Here is a 26866-nt window from a genome sequence, read left to right on the forward strand (position 1 = left end):
TGCATTGCCACAAGGGCACGTGAACCTTTTCTTCCCGTTGGCTGGTGTGACAGTGAGGTGACAGTACTGGCAGCTTTCCTGGCTAGTATGAAGTTGGCACTTGGGAGTGCGTCTGTGACCATCACCAGTGGACTCTAAAGCTGTCAAGGACAATCCATGTCTAACACAAGGAGTAGGAGCTTGGGCTCTGCTGTCAGTTTTCCTGTGTTGGACCAGATGATCTTTTGAGGTCCCTTCCATCCTGGGCTGTTCCATGGTTCCCATCCAAGCCCATTGCAAGGTGCTGCAGCTGTAATCTCTTGCAGCATTATCTTTGATGGAGGCTAACCCAAGATACCTCCTTGCCACAAACACGTGAGCGAGACGATCAGTCCTGCAGACAGAAGCTGTGAAAGGCAAATAAGCCTGCAGCAGGTCAGGGAGCGGATTCCTTGGCCCCACAGCCTCTCGTGATGGGGTTGTGGATGTGTGCACTTCCTTTGCTTTGTCAAAGTTGGGAGGGATTAAGGAAGCAGAGGGGAAGACGACAGCCAGCACATTGGGGCGCGTTGTTGGCTTTGGTATCAGAATGGGTGACAGGAGGCAGTAACGGGGTGACGATTCACCAAGGAGCATCTTGTCTGCACTACAGTAGAAGTGTCACAGTGTGCTCTTCCTTGAGCTTAATTAAAGTGCACTAACTTTCTTCCTTCTTTCTCTTTAGGAGATGAATTAAGATGCAGCACACCACGTGCACAGAGGACAGGATCTACCACGCACTGGAACGATGTCTACACGGGCTTAGCAGAGATGCTGTCTCCAGCAGATGGGCTGGTAGGTGACCTGTTAAGCATGAACTTGTTCTTCTGTCTTGGCATGATCTGCTGACCTACCTGGACACCTGGGTAAGACTGAGCTGCTGGTTCTACTAGAGGCTTGGAGGCCTTTTCTTCCTTCCAAAGTTCAAAGTTAGAGGTGGATCCAACCTAGTTGGTCTTCCTGAACCTCTTGTTGCAGTAGGAAGATGTACCAAGACGCTGAATAAGTCACGTTAGGTCTTACATATGTAAAGACTCAGCAGAGAAGTTGTGTGTCTTGCCAGTTGTCTATGTCCACTTGCTGGAGAGGAGTCTTCATTCACCACGAGGAACGACTCCTCTGTGTAATCAGCCACCCTTGCCTTGCTTAGATGCATAGAGTCCTCAAAACCCATGGGTGTAACCTCTGTGACATTGTCAGAAGCAAGTGTGGAGATAATGTTATCGACTTTATTTATATCTAGACCAGATACCATGGTGGCTGTAAAGATGTGAGCTGTGGTCAGAGGGTTGTGAAGGTTTATGAGATGACGGATGGTGAGGGCAGAGCACCAATGCCTAGAAGTTATTTCTGAAGATCATTTTGACCTCTCTTCTTCATACTCGCGCTTGTAGGCTGCAATTAAATTGTTCCCAAATTGTCTTGCAGATGAAAGAAATTAATTGGTGAGGCTGTCAGATTTGGATTTCCATTTGCCTGTGCAGTTCTTTCAACCCCCTCTGCTTTTCTGTTTACTTGTAAGTCAAGAAAGAGATGCAAAGGGTGTCCTACCTGCTGCCAAATATTGGAGAAATCCCTTTGGCTGTGCCTGTTTCCTCGCAGTGACTGGAGCGATGCCAGCTCCGTGTGCTGTAGCATGGCCCTGGCTCTCGGTTTGTGCAGCTGTGACAGCACTCCTGGGTCCTTTTGGATTCCCGGCGTTCTGGGGAACAGGCCCTGAAGTGTGACCTACATTCCTGGTTCCCGAAAGTGCCACCTTGTGTCTGGCACAGTTACAGAGGAGCCCATCTCCTGAGCAACTCATTGTGCACCACATAACTCACCTCTTCCTGTAATTATAATTAATCAATTCCTGTGTCACTCACAAGCTCTGCCCTTCTCTAATCCCAGCCCCTCGGTGCTGGTGTTTGTGTTAGTGTAAAAACCAATCATTTTCCCGGCTCATGAGCACAGACGCGGCCGTACGGAACGGGGGGGTGGCGGTGGGCTCTGCTGGAAGCAGCCGTGCTGCCCAGCCATTCCTCATTTGTAATGATTTTCCCATATCTCTCTGCCTGCTGCCTCCCAGTCCTCTTCATGTGGGTTTTGTGGGGTTTGGCACAATGACCTGGTGTTCTTGGGAGAATCTCGGCCATTTTACACATCAGAAAGTTCCCTTTCATTAAAAGCGTTTGTGCCGTTGCCAAAAATCTTCAGCGTCACCAGCAAACCCTGTTTCCGCAGCAGTCGGTGGATGTGATGATAACAGCTCTGCTGTGCCGGTACCGCTTGGGGACACCCCGGGACCTCCTGGGGACACCCCGGGCGGTGCTGCTTGGCCAGTGCTTTTAGTGCTTTTCCACGTGGGCTGTCCAGCCCTGCTCATTTTAACATGTTTGCTTTGAAAAGCTGCTGCTTCACATCCTACCCCCTTGCCGTCGGGGTAGGAAGTATTTCATAATTGCAGCAACAGATACGATTTCAGGAAAACAGAGCTTAATGCACACATATGTCTATGCCCCTTAATAGTGTATTCTGTTTCTTTTCAAAAACAGCAGAAATGTTCTCACATTCTTCTGTCTTCCCCATGTTAAAAGCAACAGTTTAATTATTGCTGACATGTGGCAGATCCAGGCTATTTATGGCAGGACTCTGCTCCTCATATAGTCAATGAATCCCCCCATCTTGTTCTTAACTGTGCAATAGCCTTCTCCTTTCTCGTCTTTAACTTCTTATAGCACTTATATTTCCCAAGTTATTTGCTTTCCCCTCCTTTCTACCATTTCCACAGACCACAATAACATGCACCACATTGCAGGTGTTTGGGCTGAGACCTTGATAGAATTTTGTTCATTTTTAAATTATTGAATGCTTTATTTCTGTATGATAATTTTACAGGATGTTGCTCCAGAGTGGGTGAGTAATCGCTTCCAATGTGTTGTTTCCCCTCTGCATGAGTGGCTGCGTAGCTCAGCAGAGAAGCGTGAGTGCTTTGGCCATCACAGATTTGTACCCTGGCTGAGCTCAGGGGCAGCTCTGGGGTCTAAACAGAAAATCTTCCCTGAACTGAAACATTCATTGGAGGAACAAATTGAAATGAGTTGTCCCTGACTCACAAAAACCCTGTTAGAAAAGTGCTAGGGAAGACACCCTCCTTTTCCTCATGGAGAACCTCTTCAGAGAGTTTGCCTTCACGTTGCTGGAGAGAGACGACAGTCAAATCAGTGTGCAAAAGGAAGGAAAATACTCTTATTTCTTGCTGGTGAGCAGTGAAATGAGGAGATTTTGGTGAGAGTGCTTGGGTCTGGCTGCAGGCGGTACTGGGGATGTCGTAGGTGTGAGCGGGTCGGGGTGGATGGGGAGATGCTGTGGGGCAGCCCGGTGCCCCAAAGTTGTGCGGATGGGAAGGTGCTGTTGTATCTCTGCTATGGGGCTGGGTGTGAGCCAGAGAGGATGAAGGATGCTGGTGAGGGGGGGGATGGTTGGAGGAGAGGAACATTTGATGATATGGCTTGCATGGTGCCTTGGCAGTTCAGTCTGCTCAGCTCTAACAAGGGGAAGCTTAACCCTGTTCATTTGTGGTCATGTAAATACCCACATAGGGAATGAACAGTAGTCCTGCGTGGGGATGCTCCAACTTGATCACAAAGCAGCAAAATGCAACATCTGAAATGCATCCAGCCCTAAGTGCAGAATTAGGGTGTGCTGGTTGCTCAACCTTGCAAATGTTAATTTGGAAGTGATTTCTCCAGGCTTGGGGCGGCGTTTCACGCTCAAGTGACGTCCCAGGCTGGGTGGAAGTGTTGGGGTAGCTCTGGCCCAGGCAGATCCCGCTGTGCCCTGCTCAGGGGACTCAGATGCCAGTTGGAGGTGGGAGCTGCAGGCTGGAAATTGGAGCTGTAGGTCAGACTCCTGTGCAATGCGGGCTGCATCCCAAGGTGATGCTGTGACTGCAGGACTTGCGCTGTCCCGTGCGTTTTGGGCACCTCCAACCCTCTGCTTACAAACTTCTGTGAGTTGGCCCTTCCTCTGGGCAACCCCCTGGAGAAACCCACCTTCTTCTGGTGAGGACATAGTGGAAATGGGGGCAGCGGGTCTGCGGGAGGGAGGAAACACAGACTTCTGCTTTTCACCCCTCCAACTCTGTTGCTTCTGACAGCACCGGGAGCTGACGCCCAGCCCAAGCGCCGTGGGCGAAGGCCGCTTGGCCATGCGCTATTTCTGCTTTATTTCTTTTATTTTTCTGTTCCGACTTGGCAGTTGCCCCGTATGAAGAGCGGTGGGGGGGAAACGTCAACCACGGAGGTCAGGAAGGAGCAGCGCTGGGAGGAGGTTGTCTCGGAGCACTTCTCAGAAAAGAAATCGTGAAGCCTCATCCTTCCGAGGCCGCCCACGGGGCCGCTGCCGCCCACGGGGCCGCTGCCGCCCACTCCTGGCACGCTGCCGGCACCTTCAGCAGCGCCGATAGCGATCAAAGCGAGAGCTGCGCCGGGTCCCTCCTGCTGCAGAGGTCTTGCTGCAGCCCCTGCCCCACATCGGGTCCCTGCTCGGAGCCCTTGCTGTGGGTTCTGCTCTCCCAAAAGGAGATTTTTCTTAGGGTCTGTGTCATGTTGGGCTCAGTCTAAGCGTGTTGGGTGCTGGGATAAGCACAGCTTGGTCCTGCTTACGCTGCGGCTCCGTGTGTCACAGCCGCAGCATCCCACAGCCAGGGCCATGATGTTCTCTGGGATGCTGGTGGATAAATCTGACTCATTCTCCATGTATAAAGAAAAAACGAACAGCACTAGGGCGCTGTTTTAGTGGTGCAAAACCAGCTGGATGAGCATGAGGGCAGGGTGGATATAAGCAGTTTTTTTCACTGTGGGGCTTCCTGCTGCCCTGCTGGGAGTTCTCCTGTGCCTTTTGTGACCAATTCGTAGGATTTAGGAGCTGGAAGGTGAAGTTCTGGTTTGTGCTGCCTGCACAAGGTGCATCTTTAAAAGCTGATCTCAACACCTCCAGAGCCGGAGCTCACCCTGCAGCTCCTGCATGGGCCACTCTCCTTTGAGGCACTGAGCAGTTTCTCTGATTTTTGCTGCCCTCTTCCCTCAGCCTGGGCTCTGCAAACCCCACCTTGCTATGGGTTTAGGTGAGCGAGGTGAAGTGTTTCCCCACCGACACAGGACTTCCCAGTGCTTGCACAGCTTGACAGAGGTGGGGTAATGGGGAGCCCGGCTCCTGCTGGCAGTGGTGACAGGAGCATCCCTCTGCTCGCCCTCCAGGACATCCCAGGGCATCCCTAAGCTGTGTGCTCCACACAGATCCAGGGCTCCCTTGCATCTCCTCATGAGAAAGGGTATTTTTGGGGGAATTAAAGAGCAAGTGCAAAGTCCAGGAGAAAGCATGGTTCAAGCTTTCTGTACATCTTTCCTTGATGCACATCCCGCCCTCATCCACCCCGGGACAGGGAGGGTGCCCAGCGCGCGCTGGTGCTGCTGGTTTTGAGCATACCTGGCACAGTAGAACAAACACAGTTTGGACTGTGCTCTGTGCTGCTCTGACTCGCTATAAAACGCTGCTGCTGAGTTGTCCCTGTGATTTGTGACCTGACCCGGTGTGGTGGCATGACTTGCCATGGCAGCAAACCAGCATCTGCTTGGGTGCACTGAGGTGGAGTCACTGCAAATAACACTTTCTGGAGTGGTTTTCTCCCTGTCTGCAACCTCTCTCTGGCATGGGAATAAACCAAGTGCTGCTCTGCAGTTCATAAAGTCCCTGGGTGCCGCCACAGCACCCAGCTGTGTCCCGGGACATCTGCAGAGGGGCGGAGAGAACACTTGGAGGTGGGTGACTCCTTTCTGCTCTTAGTGTCACCTGGGGCTTTTGTTCTTGACCTGTGCGTGTTGGGAGCATCACTGTCCATGCCCAAATAACCTTTATAGCCTGGATACAGGGGATGTGGCTGCAGGGACTCGCTCTGGTCCCAGTGGTTGGAAAGTGGATGCTCATGACCTGGACTGTGTGGAGAGGGAAGGGAATCCCCACCCAGGTCTGGATCTCCGGTCCTGGTGCTGCCGGACACTTAACTTCACCACGTGGCCTTTGTTTATGGTGCTCAGGATTTCCGAACTGTGTTTTGTGCTTGAGACTAATTTTAGCAAGGACACAGCTGTTTTGGTGTGTCTTTCGTTAATGCTGCTTTGATTTAGGAGCTCAGACCCTGGCAGTTTGCTGCTTCCCAGCACCGTTTGGCTTAATCCCAGGGGAATCCCAGTGCCTTGCTGTGGAATCATGGAATCGTTTAGGTTGGAAAAGACCTTCAAGATCGAGTCCAACCATAACCCACCCCTGGCACTGCCCCATGTCCTCAGAACCTCATCTCTGTCTGTCCAACCCTCCAGGGATGGTGACTCCAGCACTGCCCTGGGCAGCCTGTTCCAATGCCCGACGGCCCTTTTTGTGAAGAAATGTTTCCTAATATCCAATCTGAACCTTCCCTGGTGCAATTTGAAGCATTTCTTCTTGCCATACCCATTCTGCTTATAGTGATATTCAAATACACCTGGCCACATACTTGCTCTTGAGCTCACGATTACTGTAGAAGACCCAAAAATGGGTCAGAAGACCTCAGGTCTAAATTATATTTGTAAGATACTTCCCTCAAGTCCTGCCCTTGCCCTTGCCCTGTTTGTCCCTCCAGCCTGTTCAGGGCGGCTTTTCCCCAGCTCCTCGGGGCGCAGCAGCTCTGTGCCTGCTCCGTTCAGCACAGAATAAAGCAGCGAGCCGCCGCAATTTCCTCCTCTCTCGCTAGAAGCGAGAGGAAGGAAAGAGCCTGCGTCTCATGGGCTGTTTGTATTTGCGGTTACGCGGGTGCAGGAAGCGGCGATCTCCTCGTCGGGCGATGCACCCGGGGCAGCTCAGCTCCGCTGCTCTCGCTGATCCTGCCCCGCACGGCCGCGCTCTTTGGGCTGAAATAAACCTCCGGACGAAGCAGGACACGTTGTTTTGAGGCATCACATGAGCTCAGCTGCTTCTTGCGAGGTCAGCAAAGCTCCTGGCAGCTCTGACCGCTTCTGCTGGGTCAGTGGTTTTCTAGACTGTCTCACAGGTGCTGGGGTTTCCCTGGAGGACGCCACGCTCTGGGGCAATATTGATTTATTTGAGCCGTGTGCCGGCAGGGCTGTGGCTTTGTGCCATTGTGCTGGCTCATGGAAGGGGCTCAAAGGAAATCTGATTTATGGCTGAATTACTGGGTGGCTGTGGCCGTGCCCTCACGGACAAGATATCCAGATCTCAGCAAAACCAGCAAGATGCCAGGAGTACCAGCAGCAAATTAAAAATTGCAACTGTGATTAACAGCAGGCGCATCTGAGCTCCTTGGAAACTTGCCAGCAGGATCTTTCTCTGCTGGAAAATGTTGATTCACCAAAAGTAAAAAGTTGTATGGCGGGGAGGGGGCTTTCCCTTGGGGGAAGGCTCCTGCCCTGTTAATTCAGCTCCAAGCTGGGCATAATGCCACAGAAATAGCATGTGTCCTGATGAGCAAAGGCATGTCCATGGAGGGGCGACAAGTGAAGGCTGGTTGTGCAACCTTAGCACTGCTTTTGCTTGTCTTGGCATCGTCCTTGTTCCAGCCGGGCTATGGCACACCTCTCCCCTGGTTTGAATTCATCTTCTTTAACACCTAGAAGGTGTGTAAAGGTATTTTTATGGCATTTACGTGTCTGTATACTTGATGAATTTGTAGCCTCTGCAGCTGGGAATCATGTTTGAGGGACAGACAGCGTGACCTGTAGATTTGCGATGAATACCGCTGTCCCCTTGCCAGCTCACGGCTTTGTTTCTTCCTTGTTAGCTCCAATGCGACAGCCAACATGCATGGCTTGGCATTCGTTATGTTTTTGTGCCACTTAATAGACCATGTGAGTGAAGAGCGGCTGGATTTGTGTTTACTTTTTCCTCTCTGATCATTAGCCCCACTTCCCTGCGGTGAGAGATTCTCTGTTTCTTTTGGGTTTGCTTTTGGACGGGGTTTGGAAGAACCCACTGATCCTTGCCATGGGGCTGCCCGAGATGCACGTGATGTCTGCGCTGCATCTGCTCCTGGTGCAAAAACCCATGGTGATGTGGGATGGGGGAGATGCAAACATGGACCCTTCTTGGATATTTGTTAGGCCATTTGTTTGAAATTTCCCCGTAACTTTTCTCCGTGGGGCTGCGTGCAGTGCCCATGTCCCTGGGAGGAAGGAGGAGGAAGAGGTGCTGGTCTCTCCCGTTCCACAGATCCCCGTCCGCCGGTGATCGCTGCCTTCTCCCCTGGGACGTGGGGCTGGGATGAATGGAGGCACCCGGCAGCCTTTGTACACATCATTTCCTCCAAGACCATCTGGGATGTGGCCCTGACCGCCAAGAGCAGCGACGGCCTCGGGAAACACCTTGGGCCATTGTCACTGGTCAGGTCCCAGCAGATGTCTGGGAATGGGGCCGGGGGGTTTTCATCAACTGGGGTGAAGGACCTTCAGTCCTTTGGCATGGCGTTTCTCCTCTCTCAGTCTGGCTGTTCTTCTTTTGAGGTTTGAACACATCTAATGACAATTTAAAGGTGCTAAGAGATGGAATATACGCTGGGCATGCTTAACAATGATGCTGATATGAGCTCCGGCTGCCATGATGCTGATGTGCTGGTGCGTCTGCAGGGCCTGGGGAGGCAAAGTCTTCCCTCAGGTGCGATGCAGCTGGAGGGGGTTGGATGTGTGCCTGGCAAGCGGCTGAATTTTACAGGGTTTGAGTGAGTTTATACTCAGGATAGTGCATCTAGGGTATTTGAGCCTGGGTGCAGCAGGGAAAGGGGTTGCACCAGTGGGTTTTCCGTGCTGGGGCAGACTGAAGGTGGGCACCATGTCCATCCCTCTGATCTCTGCAGGGGCACATGGCGGCACAGGCACCTCCGCTTCCCAGCCTGCCCCGGGAGAGCTGAGAATGTTGGGCTGCATGAGCCGGAGCATGAAGGCACTTGGGTACAATGTGATGCCGCTGTGATAAACATCACTTGGCAAGATTAGATCTTGTACAGAATGTGGGCACCAGGTTTTTTTTCCTCTGCCACGATAGAATCATAATATCATAGAATCATTTTGGTTGGAAGAGACTCTTAAGATCATTGAGTCCAACTGTTTCGTTAACTCAACATGGTTATTAAACCGTATCCCTGAGAACCTCATGTCCGTCTGTCCAGCCCTCCAGGGACGGTGACTCCAGCACTGCCCTGGGCAGCCTGTTCCAATGCCCCACAGCCCTTTGGGAAAGAAATTGTTCCCAACATCCAACTTAAACCTTCCCTGGTGCAACTTGAGGCCATTCCCTCTTATTCTATTGCTTGTTACTTGGGAGAAGAGACCAACACCCTCCATCTGATTCGATATAGATGGCAGACACCTTCGCCCTGACCTCTTCCTGCTGTTGGTCCCTCCTGCAACCTTCTTGAAGGGGGCTGCGGGTGGTGGTGGGGCTGTGGGTGACAGTGACTCTGTCTCCCTGCAGCTGGGCTGTGCCTGAACTGCTGGAGCCTGCAGGAGCTGGTGAGCCGGGACGCTGGCAACTACCTCATCCTGGTGGAGAAGATACTCGCCAAGGCCAAAGAGGTGAGTCGGGGGGCTGTGTGGAGACCTGCAGCCTTTGACGTGGTGTCAGCTCTGGGGATTGCCCAAAGGGGAGTTTTGCAAAGCTCAGTGGGTGATTTGGGGTTGTGGGAAGGTGTTGCTGGAGCGCTGGGGCTTGGCGTCAGGTGATGGTGCGTCAGCAGGTCCAAAATGCTGGTGGGAGCAGCCCTGTGTGTCCCCTGGCTTTCATCCCATGGGAGCTGCAAGGGAAAACGCCAGCTCCCAATATGGGCTCTTTGGGCAGCACCACAGATCCACACGGAAGGGTTTGGATTTCCCAAAGCGCCCCTCGGCGCCGTGCAGCAACAGCCCAGCTCGTAGGGCTGTGTGGATGGAGCCGGCGTTCTGCAGACCTTCCCCCACTGCAAGGTGGGAGCTGCTAGTCCAAATCAGAGCAAATTGAAGGTTTCACGATGTTTTTAATGGAAACTTTGCAGCGGCTCTGCTGGGCTTTCTGCAGGGCCGGGAGCTGGAACGCTGGGGACCAAGGGCAGGTTTGCACCGTGCAGCATCCCGGCAGTCAGGTCAGGTACAGCAGGGAGGGAAAAGGCAGCGGGGCCGATGGTATCAGCCTGCCGCGGTCCCGTCATGTGCTGCAGGAGCTCGAGGCATCGTTGGTTGAACAGGGTTGACTCGGCCTGTGACCGGGAAGACCTCAGAGGACTCCCTTGATGTGGCAGGAAACAGTGATGTGTTTCCTGAATCCTCAGCGCTGGGATTCATGTGATGGGGTGAATGCTGCCTTTCATTTTCTGGGGTCCAACTGCCAGGCTGCAGAGCTGATACCACTTCAGATCAGCACAATTCAGTTTAATCTTTTTCTTTTTTTTTCTTTTTTTCGATGGCTGGAATGGACCTAGTTGCAGATAGCATTTTATTACATTAGGGTTTACGGAAGGGTTGTTGCACTTCGTGGTGTGCTCATGAACAATGGGAGACAGTGTCTGCAAGCATATCTTAGAGCCACCACTAAATCCCTTGGAGAAATAATTCCACTGGCTATTCCCTGGGACGAACATCTGTGGTTTGCACCATGCTGCTGAGCTTTGCAGGCAGCTTACAGGGCTGCCTGCTGCCTTGACTGCTTTGAGTCGCTTTCGTGCAACTCTGCAAGGATCAGGAGCATCAGGATCTTGCCCAAATCCAACTTCTTGAGGGTAAAGACAGAGCATCCATCTGTGCCGGTCCACCCATCCCATCGGTGTGGGCGACTGGGCCTTCAGGGGTTATTTTCCCATGGAGAGAAGGGAATCTGCTGGGGATGGGGATGTGATGGTGCAGGTTGCTTTTGAGTGATGCTAATGGGCGAGCAGCCCGGCTCATCCCTCTGCCCTCGGCTTGTTTCCTACAGGTGCAGGAGAATTGCGACTACGATCTCGTGACGCCCCTGGCTCTGCTCTCCTACTACGCGGTGCTGTATGTAAGTCCTGAGGCTGCTGCGCGTATCCTGATCCCAGCCCTGGGGCAGACATGGGGATCGGGGCTGTGCTCGATGGTCACCGAAATCAAGGCGGCTTTTGTCTGAAACATCACAGTCTGCTTTGATCAATCCATCTCACAGAAAAAAATCCTGTATGAATCTACAGAGATCAAGACCAGGCAGCAATTGCACAAGCTGAGAGATGAAAAAATGAGCTTCAGTGTTCTTAATCTTTTTATTTAAAGATGACCTAATCAGAAAGGGAGATGGACAATATCTCTGTGCAGAGAAGGCAATTTTTTTTCGTTACCCTTTATACTTGTGCAAAATATATAGGCAACAGTAATGAAAAGGAGGAGTGGAACCCTCACAGGAAATGCTTTTTTTATTATTATTATTATTAGCACAATGCATCATTATCCCAAGGAAATCATTGCTGCCAGATCTTGCAAAAGCACAGACTGGAATACGATTCATCTCTATGGATCTATGGTGGTTAAAAAGAAATTTATATATAGGTTTTGGCACGTGATCCACAGCGGGAGGCTGGGGAGGTGCAGAGCGGATGAAGGTTTCTCAGTGGGGATCCTTTGACCCTTCCTTGGGAGAGGACGGGATGTCACAGGGTGAACTGATCTGCGGCCTCTCCTCCCGCTTCCATCCTGAGCCCTTGAGTTTTTATGCAGTGCTCGAGGTCCACGACCTTCCTCCCTTTTCTAACCGTCTCGCTGTCCCCCGCAGGCTCCTCACTTCCCACCAGGCTCCGACCTGCTCCTGAAAGCCGCCAGCGTGTACCACAGCTTCCTGACCTGGCCCGTGCCCTACTGCGACATCTTCCGCGAGCTGCTCACCTTCATCAGCGACGAGCTCAAAGCCCCCGGTGAGCCCTCCCACCCGCCGCGGGGCTTTCTCCTGTGTCCCCAAAAGTACCCGCTGCCACCCCCACCCTGGCTTTGTTCCCGAGACTCTCCTGGTGTTGCTGGGTCCTACCCCAGTTACTTCATGAATTCCTTGAGCGTGGTGTCCACCCTCACCTTGTGCATCCCGAACCTCAGCTCTGCTGGGAGATGGGGACCTGCTGGAGAGGGGCCAGAGGAGACACAGGAATGACCCGAGGCTGGAACAGCTCTGCTGGAGGACAGGCTGAGAGAGCTGGGGGGTTCAGCTGGAGAAGAGAAGCTCTGGGGAGACCTTAGTGCAGCCTTTCCAGACTTAAAGGGGCCAATAGGAAAGATGGGGACAGACTATGTAGCTGGGCCTGTGGTGATAGGACAAGGAGTGATGGTTTAAACTAAAGGAGGGAGATTCAGGCTGGACATGAGGAAGGAATTGTTGGCCGTGAGGGTGGTGAGAGCCTGGCCCAGGTTGGCCAGAGAGGTGGTGGATGAACCATCCCTGGAGACATCCCAGGCCAGGCTGGACGGGGCTCTGAGCAACCTGAGCTGGTGCAGATGTCCCTGCTCATGGCAGGGGGGGCACTGGGGGAGCTGGGAAGGTCCCTCCAACCCAAACTGTTCTGTGATTCTATGACCTCTGCCCTCCATCCTCTGGATGATTTTCACTGGTGGTCCAGCACAGGATGAGACCAGATTTCTCAGGAAGATCAGGGCAGGGTTGTTTTTGGTGTCTGCTTTGGGTGCAAGGTGGTGGGAGCATCCTGGGGACTCTCAGCTCCGGACCAGTATGGATTAGCAAAACGTGTAACTATTTCCTAGCTGCCTTTCAGTTCGAGAGGTCTTTCCCATGACTAAGCACGTGCTGGCTGCTCTGCCCTGCCCTGCCCTGGGCTTTGTTTGAGATGCTCAGTTTGTCAGTGGTGGAACTGGGGAGATAACAGTGACTCCATTCATTGGCATCAAGGTGGCCAGAGCCTTCAAGCCTGCCCTTGCATGGAGATTTCTATAGGGCTGAGTGACTCCCCAGCTCTTTCTTTACAGCTGAGACACTACCTTGTGACACAGCTTTGGGCACATCCATGGGCAGCAGCAGTGCTCCTCTTAATTAAGGGCTCCTCGTAGATGTCCTGTTGTTCCCAATGGAGCGGCTCTTCCAATTATTTCCAAAAGGCCATTTCTCCTAATCTCCCTGTCTTTTGGTGGCTTATGGAGAACTGTTATCACACAGAGCAGATTTCATCCCTTGTTTAATCCTGTGCAGGGCTATGAGCAGGACCTGGGATGCCTCAGATGAGTACATGGGCTGTGGCTGAGGCTGGGGGTACTTCACCCTGTCCTTAAACCAGGCACCTGTTTTGGAGAGCCCTGATGGGATGTAGAACTCAGGGTCTCCATCACAGCAGCAGCATCCTGTGGAGATGAGAACTTGTAGGTGCAGAAGACATGAAAGGTGCTTTCAAAGGAACAAAATTATTAAAAAAAACCCCAGAACCCTCTGCAGTGTTGGCACTGGACTTGCCGATTTATCCCCAGCTTGAGGCTTCACCAGCATAAATGGCCGTGGCCACCAGGCAAGGTCTGGCTGGGCTGTTGTGCTCGTCCAGCCTCCAGCTCAGAGCTGCAGGGCCAGCATGGACATGGGGACGCTCGTCTCATGCTGCTGCAGCCCTGGACTCTCCCAGCTCTGTCCCGGTCCCTTATTGCTGTGACACAGGTCAGGGCTGTGTTTTGCGGAGTGCTGGGAAAGCCCCAGCACTGGGGGGATGTTCCTAAATCACCGGTGCCTGGGCCTGCCTGAGCTGGGGACTTTGGTCCAAAAGCTTTTCCCCTTCTATAAGCATATGAGATTCCCCCACCCCTGCCCAAAGATGCCATGTGGGAGGTGTTGGGCTGATGGGGAGCCCAGTGCTGCCCCTCGCTGTGGTCGCTGCCCCCAGCTGGAGCCAAGAACAGTGAAAACATGTCCTCTGCTGGAAATGGAGCCAGGACCTTATACGCTTGTTGCACGGCCTCTGTGACTTGCCGCCAGGCTGAAGCAAAAGCTTTTTATTGAGATGAGGGTAAATATTAACTGGGAACAAGCTGCTGTCAATATTTGCCAAGAATGCGATAGCTTTATTTGCAAATGGGCTGATGTCTCTGCAGGAGGGGTGAACGCTGCCATAGTTGAGGGGCCTGTGTAGATCAGTATGAGATTCCTGTGGGTGCTGGGCCCCCCCATGAGTACTGGGCTCCCCCTATGGGCAGCAGCTGGGGTTGGGATGTGGCTGCTGGCAGTAATAAGGGTGCTGGATCTTCTTGATGCCATCAGATATTTCCCAAGATGTATCCCAGTCCTTCTGCTGTTTGGGGGTGACATGGGCTCTGCTGTTGCCACCCAGTCCAGCTCCATCCAGTGTCACCTGGTTGGGGTTTCCGATGGCCTTCTGGAGACAGTCCCAGGAACATGGGCTGCCCACACCAGCCTCCCTTCTGCTGGGGCCAATCTGGGCTCCATCCCTGCGGGAGGGAAGGTGGCCATGACCTGCTGTCCACGAGTGACTCCCGGGGCCTGTTGGGGCTAAAGCAAGTGGCAGAAGCTGCTAAATATCATCCACACACTTCACAACCCACGTAGCCATGGGGCAGAAGGGACTGGGAACGGAGCAGCTCTCCTGCCCTTTGGTTACTTTCACACTGTTCTGGGCATTTTCCCTTGATATCCCAAGGCTCCCCCGCTCCTGGGCTGGTCCCCTGACACAGTGGCTGTGCCTTGTCCCCATAAGGACTTTTGGAGCTGCCATGCATGCTTCGAGCAGCAGCCCAGGCAGCTCAGCACTGCATTAGGGGACAAAGTCAATGTGTACCTGAGGCAGAGGGATCTGCAGTGGTGCCGCGTCTCATGTCCTCTGCTCTCTCCCCCAGGGATCTCCTTCCAGAGGCTGGTGAGGACGGAGCAGGGGCTGCCCGTGAAGAACCACCAGAGCTCCACCGTGTAAGTGTGGCCGTGGGCATCGCTGGTGCCGCTCGGTAGCATCCCCACGGTCTCAGGCCGCTTGAACATGGCTGTTCTCCTTATAGCCCAGAGCGATGCTCTGACCTGCACTTTGCAGGGGGAAGGTGTTCTGGGGACCACTCTGATTTTCTATCCCCCCTTTCACTGTATGTGCTGAACAACTGGCTGCTGAGCTGGACCCCTATTTGGGGCTGATTGAACCATCATTGTGCTGGTGATATTGCAGATGTGGCAGGAGAGGTGGTGCTGAGGGGCAGGCTGGAGGATGCTCATCTATTTGGCACTGCAGGTTGGGTCTGGAATAGCCCCAAGACCCTTCAACAGCGACTAACATGAGGGGCCACTGCCATCTAGTGTGAATTTGTCCAAGAATTTCCTGCACCACCGGCATCTGACCCTGCCTACCCAGTCTAACTGCTGTCTCCTTGTCCTCAGGACGGTGCTGCTGCTCAACCGCTCCGAGGTGCAGAGCGAGTTCCTCTCCATCGCCGAGAAGCTGAGCGCCAGCAAGCACCCGCGGCACGGCACCCTCGTCCTGCTCCTCGAGCACCTCTACCAGGCCAACTTCGGCACCCGCTGCGACCTGGGCAGCCTGCACCACCTCCTCAAGGTAGGCCAGAGAGCTTCGGGGATGCCACGATGCCTTTGGGAGCAGCTTCATGCAGTTGGCTGGTGGATTTCCTGACCGAAATAATAGTGGATTGATGAAAGGAAAGAAGTTTTGATAACACTTCTTGTAGAAAAAATATGTGTCTTTGCCTTTTCAGCTTAGACCTGAGGTCTATGCTTCTGTTTTGTGAAGCACGATGTGGGGTAACTCGCCTTTTAACCTTTTACTCCTTTCCCCATCCCTAAATGGAGAAAGAGCCCCTGGATTCGAAACGCAGCAAAAGTGTTTGTTTAGCCAGTGAAACACTTTGCTTTGATGTTTGGGGTGGGAGCAGAAACCTGTGAAGAAAACCCCTCAGGTGTGTTCAAACACATATTTCTCTTTGCGGAAGTTTTGGGGGGACTTGAAGTGGGTAGGAGGTAGAGAAGGGAGAGAGATTTACCCAGTGGAGTAGGTAGTGACCTTCCTCAAAAACCTGTGTTGCCTCTGCGGAGAGACCCCCTCGATCTCTTGCCTTGTCCTCGCTTCCCCCAGTCCAAGACACTGGAAGAGCTCCTGGAGATCTACGCCAGTGCCACCGATGCGCAGGAGATCGCAGCCGCCAGCAGCGACCCGGTCCTGGCCCGGGAGCGGCTGCAGTCCGTGCTGCGGGACATCGCTGGCGCCGCGTCCTTCCCGGCCATCGTGGGTGAGAGTCCCCCCCGGCCCCTCTTTCCTGCAGGGATTTCTGCTGGCTCAGCCCCTGCTGCGGCGATGAGCCCTGTGCTCTGAACCAGCCCCTTGAGGTGCAAAATTTCAACCTAGTGCAACAACTACAGCAAAAAAACCCACCAATGCAGGTCCTGTTTCACAAGTATGTGATGAGCCAGAAATTTTTTTTTGTTGCTGTTTTCATGAAAGATGAGAAACAATTTCTCCAGCCTTTGTGGGCAAGATGAAAACATGAAATCAGAAACTGATGGTAGCACTGATGTCTGATGGCTCTTAGAGGTGTGAAATGTCCCCTTGTCCCAGTTGCATGTGACTTTGGGGTGATAATGACAGCAGTGTTGGTGTTCTGCATGACCTGGGCTGCCCAGAACACATGTGGGGTGGGTGGTGTGTCCCACCGGCCAGGAGAGCTGTCAGGAGAGGTATTGGGGTTCCTGCAAACTAACTCCTCTGCTCTCTTCCCAGGAGAGGCTCAGCCCCGCAAACTCCACCCCATCCCCATCCCTGCCGCTCGCTGCTACACGTACAGCTGGGATCAGGATAACTTTGGTAAGTGGGGGGTGTCCCCATCCCTCCTGATGAGAGCGCAGCCCGCTGCTCCCCGTCACAGCGGGGGCTGAGCAGCGTTTCGTCTTGGCTGGGGCTGCCACGTGGAGCTGGGTACATGACACAAGCTGTGACTGGAGCCTGAAAAAGCCAGTAATGAATTGTTGATGTTGGAGGAGGAGGTGACACAGTGGATGCCTGTGTCCCTTAGGTGGGACAGGATGTGGGTGTCAGCTCAGGCGTGACACCTGCTGTGATATTGCAAGCAGTGTCCTCATCCAAGCAGTGGGTGCAAGACACTAGCATCCCCCAAACGTGTTTTGACAGAGACAAATCATAGAAACACATAATCATTTTGGTTGGAAAAGACCCTCAAGATCATCAAGTCCAATTGTTAACCCCCCCTGGCACTGCCCCATGTCCTCAGAACGTCTTCTCCGTCTGCCCAACCCTCCAGGGATGGTGACTCCAGCACTGCCCTGGGCAGCCTGTTCCAATGCCCCACAGCCCTTTGGGGAAGAAATTGTTCCCCAGATCCAACCTCAACCTCCCCGGGCGCAACTTGAGGCGGTTTCCTCTGCTCCTGGTGCTTGTTCCTGGGGAGCAGAGCCCGACCCCCCCTGGCTCCAAGCTCCTTTCAGGCAGTTCAGAGATCAGAAGGTCTCCTCTCAGCTCCTGTTCTCCAGCTGAACCCCCCAGGTCTCTCAGCCGCTCCCATCACACTTGTGCTCCAGCCCCTCACCAACTCCGTTCCCTTCTCTCAACTCGCTCCAGCTCCTCAAGGCCTTTCCTAGCTTGAGCACTTAATCTGCTGAGCAAAATTGTACCTTGCATTAGGCTGGGACAGATTTATTGTACCCAAGTCTGTGGTGACACTGGTAGGATGGAGACCTTATTTGGTAGAAAGCTCCTCTGTAAGGAGCTCATGCCCTGGAAATAATTGTTGCTGGGAAGGCCTGACCAGAGTGAGATGTCAGGGCACAGTGGGGCTGAGACCCCTGGGACGTTGTGGCTCTTCCACCCCCCAGCAGGGCTGGCCAGGGAGCCAGTGCCTCTGCCGTGCTCTCAGCCTGGCCGCAGCAGTTTTTCAGGGGAAGCCGTGGTTTCCCTGTCTGCTGAGCTGATCCCTCTGGCTTCCCCATTCCTGGAAGACCCTTTCTGTTCTTATAAAGGTTTCGTGTTCATTGCCGCGAGCTGGACCAGAGCTCTGGCTTGGGCTTTGCAGTGGGTCCAGCCTTGCTGGGAGGCCACTCTCAGTGGGGTGATTTGGGTTTGATAAGCCAAATCCCTCGCTTTCCTCCTGCCCTCTGGTTAAACCCGCATCAGACATGAGCACGTTGTGAAATCTGTGTAGGAAGGAAGCAAAACCCCAACTGGTGTTTGCTTTTCGAGAACCTAAACAGAATGTGACCTCAAGGAGAGAAACACATTTTGGTTTGCATTGCATCTGAGCACCTTCTGGAAACGTAAAAATGTTCAGTCGGAAGTTTTCAGCTCCTTTTTGAAACTGTGCAGGATCAAAGGGAGCATTGGCTGTACTGTAGCAGTGCTGTTGTCTGGGGTCATCACGTTTCCAGTGATTATTCTGGAGCCCATGCCAGATGTGATCTCCTGATTGCCTTTCAGATATCCTCAGTGATGTCCTCAGCAAAGAGTGCAGCGTTGTTGAGCACATGGCCTCGGAGAACGAGGAGGAAGATGAAGAGGAGGAGGTGGAAACCGATGGCTGTTCCCCCGAGCGGGACTCGCTGCTTTCCCCCATCTGTGCAATTTCCAAAGACTCCGTTTACTCAGCGCTGTCGGAAGAGGGATTGAAGTCCTCACGAGTGTCTCTCTTCAACACCTCCAAGGACTCCATCTCAGAACTGACGGTGGTCTCCAGAAAGTCCCTGAAGTCATTTGTCTCCAGCCTGAAGGACTGCATGGACAGTGGGTACGCGGAGGACAGTGACGAAAGCTCCCTGGACACGGCGGGGCGGCTGGAGCTGAAGGTGGAGAAAACCCACCACAAATACAGACAAACCCTGACCACTAAGATCTACAAACTCTTCAAAAGCAAAAGCCAGCTGGTCTTGAGGAGGGACCTGAAGGACTGCCCGGACACGGGCTCGCTCCCGCTGCCCCTGCGCCGGGCCGAGAGCCTGTGCACCCCGCAGGCCAAGCACCGCGTCCCGGCGCGCTCCCGGCGCGCCCACTCGCTGCCGCAGCATGTCCTGAGCCAGCGGCTGCCGGCCCCGCTCGCCCCGCGCCAGCTCAGCCTCCCCCGGCGGCCCTTCCTCAGCTACGATGAGGACACCAAGGTGTCCACGCTGCGCATCGTGGTCTTCGGCTCCGACCGCATCTCGGGGAAAGTGGCCCGAGCCTACAGCAACCTCAGGTGAGCTGGGCGGTGCGGGGGACCCTGTGCAGGTACCTGGCCCTGCTGGGACACACGGAAGAGCTTCACTCACCCAGGCCTCTCCTGCCTTCTCCCAGGCTCAAGGAGAGCACCTGCCCCTCACTGACAAGGTACTTCAAGCTGCAGTTTTTCTACGTCCCTGTGAAGAGGAGCTGCTTGGCTCCATCGACGCCACTGATGCATCCGTCTCCGTCCCTGGGGGACCCGCAGCTCCGGGCCTCGCCACAGCTGGTAGGTGTCCTGCTGGCCCGGGGCCCACGGTGCCACCGGTGCTCTGCTTGGCCCCACGAGCAGAGTGTAAGGCAGAGTGTAAGGCAGAGTGTAAGGCAGAGTGTAAGGCAGAGTGTAAGGCAGAGTGTAAGGCAGAGTGTAAGGCAGAGTGTAAGGCAGAGTGTAAGGCAGGGCAGGCTGAGGAGCATTGCTGGATCTTCCACCAGCTCCAAGCATGGGATGAGGAGCCTGGGGGCAGCCCCAGTGTGACCCTGGTGTGTCTGGTTTCAGGATCCCACCTTGGCTCGAACGGAGAGCAGCACCAACGACATCTCCCACTACATCGGCATGTTGGACCCATGGTACGAGCGCAATGTTCTGGGACTGATGAACCTGCCCATGGACGTCCTGTGTCAGGTATGTGTGTGTGAGCTGACGGGGCTCAGCGTCCCCCTGCCCTGAAGGACAGGATAGCTGAGAGGAGAGCTTCTGTTAGCACTGGGCTACACAGTCACAGAATCATAGAAACCCAGACTGGAGGGGCTGAAGGGACCTCTGCAGATCCCCCAGTGCAACCCCTGCTCACACAGGGTCACAGAGCAGATCACACAGGTGGGTCCAGGGGGTTTGAATGTCTCAGAGAAGGAGACTCCACACCCGCTCTGGGCAGCCTGGGCCAGGCTCTGGCACCTCCCAGCAAACAAGGTTCTGCTCATGTTCACATGGAGCCTCCTGTGTTTCAGTCTGTGCCCGTTGCCCCTCACCCTGGCGTTGGGCACCACTGAACAGAGTCTGGTCCATCCTCTGACACCCACCCTGAGATATTGATCCCATTGATCAGATCCTTCTCAGCTTCTCTTCTCCAGCTCAACAGCCCCAGCTCTCTCTGTCTCTCCTCACAAGAAAGTTGCTCCAGATCCCTCAGCATCTTCGTAGCCATCCGCTGGACTCTCTCCAGTAATTCCCTGTCCTTACACTGGAGAGACCAGAACTGGACACTGGCTGATCAGGAGGATAGTTTTTGGCCCCGATGGGGTGGGATGAGCCGTGCTGTGTGGGCTGTGGGTACCATGCACTTCTTCAGGGTTGTGACTCACCCTCTTGCTGCAGTCGGCCAAGCCGGAGGCTGAGCCCCAGGAGGACTCCCCGGAGCAGCTGCCCATCCTGGCTGACATGATCCTCTACTACTGCCGCTTCGCCACACGCCCCGTCCTGCTGCAGCTCTACCAGACAGAGGTGGGTGAAGGGGCTTGGCACTTTCTTGGTGAAGGGAAAAGGGGGATTTTCTGCTGGTGCCACCAACCGGGAATCTGCCTATGAAGCAGGTTGGGGTCTGGCACAGCCACCATGTGCTGGTAAGCCTGAGCTGGGTCCCTTCTTGTTCCCTTGTACATGAGCTCCTGGCTCAAGGACTGAGAGGTGCAGGTCCTGCCCAGACAATCCTTAAGTCACACGAGCAGTTTTCCATCCAAGTACCTTTCCCTGTGACACAAGTGACTTCTGTCAGGTTATTTACATCACTGGAAGTCCCTCCAGTGCTCTGCTTTCCAAACCAAGCCCCTCCACAAAGCCTGTTTTGCACACCCCACTGTGTGCATGGCACAAACGCACTGGGGCAGGTTGAGAGCATAGCTGCAACAACCACTTTGGTTTGGTGGCATGGGACCAGCTGCAGTGAGGCCGTGGCAAGCAGAGTTGCTGTCCATGGGATTTCGTCACCCAAAGCGATGCCCAGACCCAGCTGTTAGGCTCGTCGTAGGTTTCCTTTCCGGTGGGGTGGGGAGTTTTCTTTATATGAAAATCAGGTTTTTGGTTTGTTCAGTTTGCTGGTGGTCTGTTAAAACAGTCAGAAGTACAGCTAAAGGCAAGTGTCACCCCAGGCGGTTGTCAAAAAGGTGTATTTTCAAAACGTGAAAGGATTCTCCCAAACTGACCAGTTACCTGTAGAAAGGAGTGAGAGGGGTGAACAGTGCCTGGTGCAGGCTGGGTCTCCTCACCACATCTTCCCTCTTCTCCCTGGCAGCTCACCTTCATCGGGGGAGAAAAGATGACCGAAGTCTTCATCCATTCCCTCGAGCTGGGCCACTCAGCGGCCACACGGGCCATCAAAGCATCAGGTCTGTACCTGCTTCTGCACCTGCAGCCTCGGCACAAGGGTCTGCACACTGGGGGCGCTGAGGGGACCGTGGGCTGCAAGAGATGTGTGAACCCAGGCTGCATCGTGAGCAAAGGTCCAGGCATCCTTTCACAAATTTGGAAGCGAGGCGTCATGGTTCTCGCATCCCTCTTGAAGAGCAAAGTTGTGCCTTGTTGTTTTTACTGCTGTCAACTCTAAAGTGTATTTGCAATAAACCAGCTACAAGCCCATTTCCTTCCTCTCATCAGCACCTGGCCAAGTGCAGCTCTTCATCTTTAATTTTGCTGCTTTCTGTCCGTTGTGCTTTGTCCAGGAGCGTCACTTATAAAACCCCTCTTTCCATTTTCCTAAGATTACTGGGCAAAGCAAGGTTTGTGCATGTGTTTGTAGCCTCCCTGCAAGGGAGATCCATGAGCTTTTACACTAGCGATTTGTAAAATTAGTAGAGACAAGCAGCAGTGGCAGAAGCATCTGCCAGCAGTGTTGTCCCCAGCTCTCCTGGGTACCAAGGAGAAATGTTGTCTGGTGCTTGTGGAGACATCTCATGGCCAACCAACGATACTGCATTTAAACACAGGTTTTTTTAACCAATTGCTTTTCTGTGATCTCGCCTTGTCTTTCTAAACAGAGCTCATAAAATATCTTCCATATAAAGTGTCACCACCCCACTCCCTCAAAATACAGGCTTGGCCAAGATCTCTTTGCAGTAACTCATGGAACCACCAATCCTTTCTGACTTGGATTATTTTATCCCTGGATTGTCTGGCAACACACCACTCAACATCTGCAAAGCATTATCCAGGGGGGAGAAGAAGTTAGCAAGTGTTGGGCACAGTATTTCAAGGCTAATTTAATGTGGGCACAAATATGCCTGGAAAAACAGGAGCAATGTGGCCTTTGATGGCTTTGTGTTTTCCCTTGAGCACTGACCCCTCTGCTCTGGCTAAGCCAGTGCCACTTTCAGTTTTGCAGAGCTGCTTGTTGTGCTTTATGTTGAAATCTCTGCACTGGATTCATTGCTTTCTGGCAGCTTTTAAACCACCTTTTCTTTTTGCTCCACAGCTGTGTTCAGCAAACCACTTTTAATCCATTTTCTGTAGGGACCGAGTGTGCTGCTGTATCAGTAGCCCATTGAAGAATGGGGATAAAAGGTGCCGTGTGACATTTGCTCCTTGTTTTGTGCAGGTCCAGGCAGCAAAAGACTGGGCATCGATGGAGACAGAGAAGCCATCCCGCTAACACTACAGATCGCCTACAGCAAGGTGAGTGCGTGGGGCTTCACAAAGACAAATGGGGCAGAAAAACGCTTTAGTGCTGGGCAAACGTATCTCTGCAGGGGGCTGAGAGAGGCAGATGCTGACAGGCTGCTGGAGTAGCCTGAATCCGAGCCCAGACGAGCCAAACTCAAACTAATTGCTTACTTACTGGCTAATTGGGGGTGGATTTCCACTCCTGCTCAGCCCAGTAAAATAGGGAACGTGCAGCCAGGTTCCAGAGACTGGACTTGTACTTGGTGCCCCTTTACACTGGTGGGCCCACGATCTTGTGCAGGGCACAGCAGTCCTCCTGCTTTGTTGGTTCCTCTGCAGTTATTTAGTGTTAAGCCTGAACAAGGACACTATAGATCCTTTCTTCCCTGTTAGTCAGGTTCACTGTCTAATCCATACATCACGTCACAAAATTAACTGTGCTGGGCAACTATATGTAAATTATGTTTGAGATCAAGTTGGAAATAGTCTTACTCTCTCGAAGAACCTGTACTGCTAAATAATGAAGAAGAGTACGGAACATTATTCTACCTCACCTACCTACTATTGAGAAAACAGCTGCTTGGTAACCTTCAAAATAGGTTAGCACCTTTGAAATATTGATATGAATAGAAGCAACAAGTGCCTTGCCTGCTGTTCATGTCCCTTGTTTTAGATAAAAACAACACTGTGAGAAAATATGGGTACTGCCCATACCATACATTGTTAGGTATAACTTAAAGTACTGCTTACTTTTCTTATAATTAGCAGCACAATTCCTGCATGTAATGGAAACCTACTTAGGTTATAGACTGAGCATGAAGGTGGTAATAATCTTGCTATGTATTTAATTCCAAAGTTATTAACTTTGCATCATTTATCATATGCTCTCATACTTTTAGTCAGTCTGTACTCTCAGTAATCCGAGATTAAATGAATTTTATTGCCTACTGTCTGTGCAGATCCAGGTAAATCCATATCCAAGCTAGTCCAGCCAGGCGGTTGGGGTGGGAGGGAGGGTGATATCAAGCTGGAGCGTGGCATCTCACGGGCTTTGGTTGGTCTCTGCAGACAGCCATCAGTGGGAGAAGTCACTGGCATGACGTGGAGAAGGTCTGCACATCCGTCAACCTTAGCAAAGCCTGCAAGAAGTATGAAGAACTAGGTGGGTAGAGGCGGTCTCGGAGGCTTTGTGTAGGGAGCAACAGGAGGAACCGGTGGAGCATGTGGATCTTCTGGATGGAGCAAAGCGGGGATGTGCGACTTCAGGAGAAGACACGTGGGAGGTGCCTGGTGATCCCTGGGGCATCCTGTAGTCCTTGGCTGTGCTTAGAACCATGTCCAGGATGGAGAGAGTTTGATTTCCCAAGCTTCCAGCTGGGGAAATGCAATGTCTGGCAGGGACAGTGCTGTCCAAACAGCAGGATGATCACTGGAGGGCGGCAGTTTCCAGGATAACACTTGTTTGGGGAGGAGAGACGGGTAAAACTGTTCTGAAGTGAAGCAGGACCCAGGGAGGGGGTGCGTGTCCTGCCACCCAGCAGCTGTGCCTTGCAGACAAACTTCAGCCCGGTTTCCTTCCTGCAGCTCGGAGATATCTGGTTTTGCTTCATAACTTCTTTTCTAATCAGGTTTCCGATGGGGTATTTATAAGGCTTTGGGCCTTTTAAAAGCAGCAAGACTTTTATTTTGTGTCTGTGTGTTTCAGAACAATGTCTGTTCATTGTTGCTTGATAATTGCTGGTTTGGCAATCAGACATCTAGTTCTGAGTAAAGTGAGTTTTCTTTAGCTCTTCTGTCCTCGTGTGCTTTGTGTCTGGCAGCTGTGTGGTTTGTGAGAGGAGTAGTTGGGGCAAGTGAGTGATGTACCAATACAAGACAGCTCCTACATGCCCCATGGAGCTCAACCTAAACCTCTGTCCCTACTGTTGCTGCCCTGTCCATGAAGCCCAACAGACAATCCTGAAAAATGAAAACAAGCAAACAAAATCGGCAGGAATTAGTTTTTTACCTCCTCTATACACTTGTGTTGGGTGTTTCTGTGCTAGTTCAGGAGCTTCACTTGTGCTGCCAGTACTCTGGGTTTGCTTCAGGGGGTGTCCTCAGGTTCACACTGTGGAGAAACTTCATCAATCTCCATCCTTTTAAGAGAAAACAGGTCCCTTTGGTCGTCTCTGGTTTTCCCATCCAGCAGTTTGACCACAGGATGTCACTGTAATTCCAGACACAAAAAAGCGTTCCCTGGGTGGATTGCAGGACAGGCCACGCTGGGAGAGCTAGAATTTTCTCCTGGTGATGGGACAACGCTTTTTTTCCTGTCTAGGTCCTAAGACAGTTAAATGTCCTTTTCTGCTATGTTTAGAAAGCATTTGGAAATTACAGAGGACGTTTACCTCGGTGTCTTTGGTGGTTTTCCTTCCGTCTGGGTCAGCACGAGGAGAGGAAAGCTGGAATTGCACATTCCCCAGCAGTGGGGTCTTGCTGAGAGCCGCGCGCTCTGGGATGCTCTGAGGGGTGGAGGGACCACTTGGGTTGTCACCAGTGCCCCAGAAGCCCCGAGTGATAACTGTTTTCTTTTGTTACAGCCTCAAAGACAGAGTGTCTCAACCTGACCATGACAGAGGTGGTCAAAAGGCAAAACTCCAAATCCAAAAAAAGCTTCAACCAGGTAACTCAAATCATGGTGCTTTTGCTTTTGGAAACAGGACGTCAGCCTGACTCAGCTGGGAGGGGAGCAGGGCAGGAGAGCAGCTCCTTGGGAAAACTTTCTGTTGGCCACCAGGCCTGGCCTAGGGGTGCCCAGCTCCCCATTCCTGCACAGGGACAACGCACCGAGCCTGGCAGCTCCCTCACTCGGACTCTTTTTCTATCAGCAGATCAGTGTGTCCCAGATCAAAGTAGACAAGGTCCAGATTATCGGTCTCCAGTCCTCCTTCGCTGTGTGCCTAGACCAGGATGAGCAGAAGATCCTGCAGAGTGTAACACGGTAAGAACAACGGGCTACAAAGTTGTTGAGGGGTCTGGAGCAGTTTTCTTGTGAGGAGAGACTGAGAGAGCTGGGGCTGTTGAGCTGGAGAAGAGAAGCTGAGAGGGGTCTGATCAATGGGATCAATATCTCAGGGTGGGTGTCAGAGGACGGACCAGACTCTGTTCAGTGGTGCCCATCGCCAGGGTGAGGGACAACGGGCACAGACTGAAACACAGGAGGTTTCTCTTTTTTTAAATAACCCTAAAGATAAGTGTTTTACTTAACTTGTTTGTTGTGTAACTCAGGGGACTAGTGGGAGAGTTCATGAGACGAGATGGAAAAAGAGCTGCTTCCCTGTCCCCAAAACATGGGGGATGCAAAAGTTCTCATTTTCTCTAATGAATATCAAAAATTACTCGTTATGGATGCTTCTGCTCTGGATCCTAATCTGAGCCAGATTAAAGACCTGAACTCTCAGCTCTCTAACTCCAGACCTACTAAAGAATGCACTGGTTCCTGTTTGTTTGCAGATATTTCTGCTGCACCCAAGGGCCGTGGTTCTCAACCACACACCTTACTTATAATTTGGTTTCTTTTTGTTTCCCTGCAGGTGTGAGATCTCTGTGTGCTACAAACCCAGGGACAGCGATCTCTTTGCACTGAGAAGGTCCTCATTGCCTCCCCAGGACCACTCCGAGTTTCATTCTCTCCTGTGTTTACCCATTGCCACCTTCAGTGGAGCACTGCCGTAGAAGCACCCTGTGTCCTCTCAGGACAGACTCATGTCCAACAGCAATATAGCCTCAGGAAAAGAAAGCTGACCGTCCTCCTTTGGGTTGGAGACCCATCTGTTCTTGTCCAAGACATCCTGCAGCCCAAAGCGTTAGAGCGGTGACTGAGCTGCTCCTGGGTTGGGCTTAGCCCATGCTTGGGGAATGGGAGCGTTGCTCTTGTGCTCTGGTATCTCTCAGGGTTCCTCAGCAATGGGAGGAAAGTGGTTTCCTTGAGATCTTCACCTGGTTCAGCGGACTGCCAACACCTGATTGGGAGGGCAAGGCGAGGGCAGTGAGATTTTCCTGCCAGCAAAGGGTTC

At 52.7% G+C, this 26866-nt stretch overlaps 1 protein-coding gene across 1 annotated transcript; it reads left to right on the forward strand.

The window, feature by feature from the left end:
• Positions 1 to 716: 716 nt before the first annotated feature.
• On the forward strand, positions 717 to 26525 carry PIK3R5 (phosphoinositide-3-kinase regulatory subunit 5; the record flags this gene model as incomplete). The annotated part of the gene is made up of 18 exons (XM_080356305.1): positions 717 to 813; positions 9517 to 9617; positions 10987 to 11055; positions 11797 to 11935; positions 14856 to 14925; positions 15382 to 15556; positions 16091 to 16244; positions 16733 to 16816; positions 18440 to 19190; positions 19289 to 19442; positions 19713 to 19838; positions 20532 to 20657; positions 21445 to 21538; positions 22744 to 22820; positions 23877 to 23970; positions 25391 to 25473; positions 25682 to 25791; positions 26384 to 26525. The coding sequence occupies 18 exons, from the start codon at positions 717 to 719 to the stop codon at positions 26523 to 26525; spliced, it is 2646 nt and encodes an 881-aa protein (XP_080212431.1).
• Positions 26526 to 26866: the final 341 nt, after the last annotated feature.

The sequence above is a fragment of the Nesoenas mayeri genome (assembly GCF_963082525.1).
Source record: "Nesoenas mayeri genome assembly, chromosome: 19".
NCBI lineage: Eukaryota > Metazoa > Chordata > Aves > Columbiformes > Columbidae > Nesoenas > Nesoenas mayeri.